General features: G+C 34.5%; 1 protein-coding gene across 1 annotated transcript; it reads right to left on the bottom strand.

Annotated features, from left to right (window-relative positions):
* Window positions 1-3,290: 3,290 nt before the first annotated feature.
* LOC127972398 (striatin) lies at window positions 3,291-5,368 on the bottom strand (the record flags this gene model as incomplete). The annotated part of the gene is given in 2 exon segments (XM_052575860.1): window positions 3,291-3,460; window positions 5,282-5,368. Coding segments are annotated over 2 exon segments (257 nt in total), but the record flags the coding sequence as incomplete, so codon positions are not given.
* Window positions 5,369-5,834: the final 466 nt, after the last annotated feature.

Genomic DNA, 5,834 nt, shown 5'->3' with positions numbered 1-5,834 from the left:
TGGAATTCATAATTTTTTTTTATATAATCATAAATCAGAATAGAGCTGAAAAAATTATGAAAAAATGCTATATCTAAATCACACCAGGTTCATATTACACTTAATAAATTGAGTGTCATTCATTAAGAGTTAAGTTTTCCATCAGCGCAGGAACCTGAAAAACTCACAAACACACACATGAAATACAACATATTCTTTTATTATTGTATTATATTGATAAATGTCCATCTGAGGAAAAAATAAGAGAATACAACGAGAAATCAAGAATAAACAGTAATATTCATAATAAAATATGTACAAGAGGAGTATAGCATTTATTAACACGATCTTTCCAAACTCTCTCTATACAACCAAAGGGTTAAAAGTTCAGGCGCGTCCCGTCATGACATCATCGTCCAATCAAATCACGTCATCGTTCCCTTCAAATACTCTGATGTTTCCGGTAAGCACGTCAATCGATCAGTAACCAAATAATCAGAAGCACTTTAGTATCTCCAGTAGCCGAGTTCCCATCTCTGACCAGCAGGTGGCGCAAACTAAACTCTCCCGCGCGACTAGTATCGCAAATATTAGTTAATCTTCACTGTTAGCTTCGCAGGTTAATATACACTGTATTCTGGTTCATAAATAGAGTGTTGATCAATATTTTAAAACTATACATATTGAGATTCTTATATATCTAAAATTAATATGCACCAAAATGAACGAAATCAGAAAATATATTTACTAGTACGAAAACACGGACACGCACGCACGCACACGGTTCCCTAGCAACGTCCCAAACCGGCGCTATGTGCACGAGCTTAACGTTAAGTGCGCCTCGAATTTTAAAGGAATAGAATGAACAAATAAAAAAAAATATTTAATCACCGTCATGTCGATCAAATTCAGTTGTAATCTTTATGAAATGCACTGGTCAATGTGAGGCAGCTTGTTTTCCACACCTTAAAATGCAAAAGAGCATCGTTGTGTCAAATGGGTTTGTACGGAAGGCCGTTTTCGCAATTCGTAAAAAAAAGGTCTTTAAAAAAATTAACTCGCAATTCTGGGATTCTGAGAGAAAAAGAGTTGTTATTGTTCAAACTGCGATATAAACAATTCTCAGAAAAAAAAGAGAATTGCGAAATGTAAACACTAAATTCAGACTTTTTCTTATAATTGAGAGTTTCAATTGTGAGTTTAATATAAACTCATAATAAATAAACTCAGAATTGCGGGATAAAAAATTCGTAAATTTCTTCGGAAATCTAGGTTTACATTTCGCAATTCAGACTTTTTTTCCCGAGGATTTTAACATCTTGAAATTCGTAAAATTTTTCGCCATGTAATAAATGAAAAATGTAATTGCGACTTTTTATCATCATGCAATTTGGATATAAACATGCAAGTCTGAGATCAAAGTCAGAATTACAAGAAACTAAATAGCAAGAAACTCATTAATCAAAAATGGCCTTGTATTCTGATGGTCATAACTTCAATTCGCAGTTCAATTCTTTTTTGCCCATAGAATTTACTTTTTTTTTTTTTTAAGGCCATCGTGACTTTCTCTCATGAATTTAGATCTTACATTTCTAAAAGTACTAATTATGAGATAAAAATCAGCATTTACATTTATACCTGATTTTTTTTTATTCGGAGGTGAAAATAAATTGCAAGAAGTTAACTAAATTGAGCAAAATGTCACAACCTTTTTTTTTTTAATAATTGCGATTTTTTTTCGCAAAATTTCCGATTTCTTTATCCTGTGTCAGAAACAAGCTTCTATAAGTTTGCGGTGACATGAAGGTGAGTAAACAGTGATGGATTTCATATTTGTCTAAACTAGTCCTTTATCATCATTTGGTAGAGTAGCAAACTCGCGTTACTTTTCACAGACCTGAAGGAAACACACAAACACTTCGCTCGTCTTGTAGTGCTCATGTCATCAGTTAAAGGCAAACGATTCCCCATAAAAGCAGAAAATCTCTACCCTAGCAGTTAAAAACACGCACACACGCCCAAATAGTTCAAGTAATCACAGACAAATTCAAATAAACCAGAAGAGTTTAAATAAAAAACCTCAACCTGCAGGAAACTCGGGTTACGATCTGTTTGCAACCTCGGTCATACAATGATAAAAAACACTAGTATCTGCTTCAAACTATTACATATAAAATAGATTTCAAATTATTTTCAGCTAATACACAAACCACCACCTGTGCAGGTAGAGAAGGTGAGGATGAGTGAGCGTTTTTATGTACGTAACATAGCCGCTCGTCCCTTCCTGAAGCGAAATCCTAATGCATTGGCATTACAGGCAAAACAAGTACAAAAAAATAAAGGCAAAAAATAAATAAAAACAACAGATTTCAGACAAATATAGACTTCTGAATCATTGTACTTTTGAGTACAGCTTGTCAAAAACTGCAACACATTCAAACTATTATAAGACTTCTGCGCATTATCACTTTGACGAAGTTCAACGAATATTCAGTAACGGCTCTAAATCTAAAATTTTGTCTCCGTGTTTGTCGGTACATCACAATGTTGAGATGATTTCACAGAACAGGCGGGTTTCACTGGACCGACTGCAAACCCTCAAGAGAAACTGAAGTAAAATAACAGCGTAAATATTTAACGCAGCACTAAATCGAGACGTGCGTCCTGATGGTTGACGCTTGAATCTCTAGAACATCATCCAGGACGTATTTCACCACAAAAATCACAGAGTTATAAAAAAACTGAGATCTAATAGTTTAACATTCTGACATTTTATAAAAAATGCCATCATGCAAAAAAACAAACAAACAGGTTTTATTTTCTTGATTTTGGGGCGAAGTGAATCAAACGATGATGGATTTATATTTGGACACAAACATGGAGAAATTTAGTACTGCGGGTTATTGTTATGTTATATTATGTACAATTTGAATTCATTGTCTGCCAGACAAGAGATGCACTGAACTTGAGTTTTTAATACAATGCAATTCATTGCATCCCATCGAGATTTTGAATATAATGTGATGCATTTGGTCAGCATCGACTAAGAGAATCCGCATTTCTCGAGACTGTTTGTAGCAAAAGGCACGTCGTTAAAACGGAGCGAACGCAAGACGGGAAACCAGAGAGGAGAACTAAAACTGCAGAAGTGTGGGAGGCACCCGACTTCCTGTTGAGGCTGAACGGAGGAGGTCTGGAGGTTCCTCTGTGTTTGTTGGCCTCCCCTCCAGCACCCAGGCCTGCCCGGATCATCAGAGCGGTCCCTGCGAGTTCATCAGTTTGTGGAAGCAGTTTTGGTCAAAGTTCGAAGGTCATACGAAGACTTTGGCGAGGGCGTCGGCTCCGGCGCTGCCGATGTAGCACTTGGTGGGGTGGAACGCCACGTCGTTGATGGACTCGTCGAACTTCTTCCTGTGAGCCGTGAACTCCTGGATGCACGTCTTGCTCTCCATGTTCCAGAGACGCACCGAGCAGTCGTGACCTGAGACACAATCAACATCCGCTTAGTGTCACAGAATAGACATTACAAGAAAAAATATATCTCCAAGAAGCGATGGCGGGCCCGAGCTGTCAACGCAAACAAATATATTTTATCAAACATACAGGGGAAAATTTTATATTGTGAAATGTTACTATTATGATGTTAATATACATTAAAATGTTATATATTTCTGTAATGCACAGCTGTATTTTCAGCATCATTACTCCAGTCTTCAGAGTCACATGATCTTCAGAAATTATAATAATATTCTGATTTATTATCAGTACTGGAAAACGTTTTTTTTTTTTGGAACCTGAGTTACTTTTTTCAGGATTCTTTGATGAATAAATAGTTGAAAAGAAGAGCATTTATTTAAAATAGAAATATTTTCTAACAATATACTCTACTGTTCAAACATTTTTTTAAAGAAACTAAAACTTTTATTCAGCAAGGATGTGTTAAATTGTTAGGAAGTGATAGCAAAGATTTATTTTGTTAGAAAAGATATATATTTTTGAATAAATTCTGTACTTTTTAAAACCTGAAAAAAGTATTGCAAAAAATATTTGGCAGCACAACTGTTGATAATTCTAATAATAAATCAGCAGATTAAAATGATTTCTGAAGATCATGTGATACTTTATACTGGAGTAATGATGATGGAAATCCAGCTTTGCTTCACAGAAATAAATTGTATTTTTTAGGATATCAAAATAAAAACCATTATTTTATATTGTAATAACATTTTAAATAATTTCTGTTAGGGTTTTCTGCATTTTTGATCAAATAAATGCATGCTTGATGAGCAGAAGAGTCTTCTTTAAAAACATTACAAGTCGTACTGACCCCAATAATGATAATGACATCAATGATGATAATTCAGGGAATTGTTACCAGTATATCACAAATGATAAGTAATGGCCATCCCTAATGAGCATTAATGTTTTATAATATGAACTCATTAGATGTGGCATCAAGTCACTGTGATAATGAGTGAGTCATTGAGCGAATCATTCAACTGATTTGTTCAGATGGTTGATTCATTCAGAAGTGAAGCAAGTGACTGCATTTATGAATGAGTCACTGAATTACTGACTCTCTCAATTCATTCAAAATCCTGATTTACTCAGAAACAAAGCAAGTTACCGTCTTGATGAACAAGTCACTGAATCATTGACTCACTCAATTTGTTCAAACAGCTGATCCATAAGCCTTTTTATGAATGAGTCATTGAATCATTGACTCACTCAACTTGTTTAAAAGGCTGATTTATTCAGAACTGAAGCCAGTGACTCTCTATGTCATCTGTATCACTGACTAAACCAATTCAATCAAAAACGTAGATTCGTTCAGAAACTGAGTGACTGCATTTATAAATGAGTCACTGAATCACTGACTCACACGATTTGTTCAAAAACATATTCATACAGAAACGAAGCCAGTGTCTGTCTTTGTGAATGAGTCACTGAATCACTGACTCACTCGAATCATTCAAAAACTTAGATTTGTTCAGAAACAAAGCAAGTGATTGCATTTACGAACGAGTCACTGAATCACTGACTTGCTCGATTCAAAAACTTGGGGTGGCTATGTTAAATGCATTAATCATTTTAACACATTTTTTCATAATTAATCACATCAAATGAACACAATATATTAACACAGCCCTACTTATAATAAAAATACAGAAAATGCATAAACTGAACAATACAGGTCTTACATGCAAAGCGAAATCAGAGTGAACTGTTTGGAGTTGCACCTGAACTAATAAAAGAACAATATTACAAGTGTTTGCACGACTTGGCGTTCTCGAGTACTTACTACCAGACATCAGATAGAGACCGTTGGGATCCACCGCAAGACTGGTGACCGCATCCAGATGAGCCACCATCGAGTGAATCAACTTGCCTGGGAAGAAACAGCAACATATATTAATATATACATAAAAAAACGATTTAACTATTTACGTTTTTTTAAAGCAATCTCTTTATTGTTCACTCCTTAATCGTTTCTGTTAATGCGTTCCTCTGTATTTTTACTGTTCTGAAACAGTTTTGTCTTAAAAAATAAAATAAAATAAATAAAAAATAGAAACACTAAGAAAGTCTGGTATCTTTATGTTTAGTCATCATATCCAATATAGCATCATCTTTTCCAACAAGATTTTGGCCAAATGTATTAAACGAAAAACTGTCAACGCTTTAAAAATATCAAAGTGTTTTTTTCAAGACATTTAAAAATGTTTGCTAAATGGTTAAGAAAAAAATGCTACTCGTATAAAATTACGTATTGAGAGAAAAAACACAAGTTGCGTAGGCTGTGCGTCGCATTTTATTATTACAGTCAGAAATAATGCAGGCTAAAATATAAAATG

Source organism: Carassius gibelio, chromosome B15 (genome assembly GCF_023724105.1).
Source record: "Carassius gibelio isolate Cgi1373 ecotype wild population from Czech Republic chromosome B15, carGib1.2-hapl.c, whole genome shotgun sequence".
NCBI lineage: Eukaryota > Metazoa > Chordata > Actinopteri > Cypriniformes > Cyprinidae > Carassius > Carassius gibelio.
Note: the sequence above shows the minus strand (reverse complement) of the source record. Positions and strands in the feature narration are given on the sequence as shown.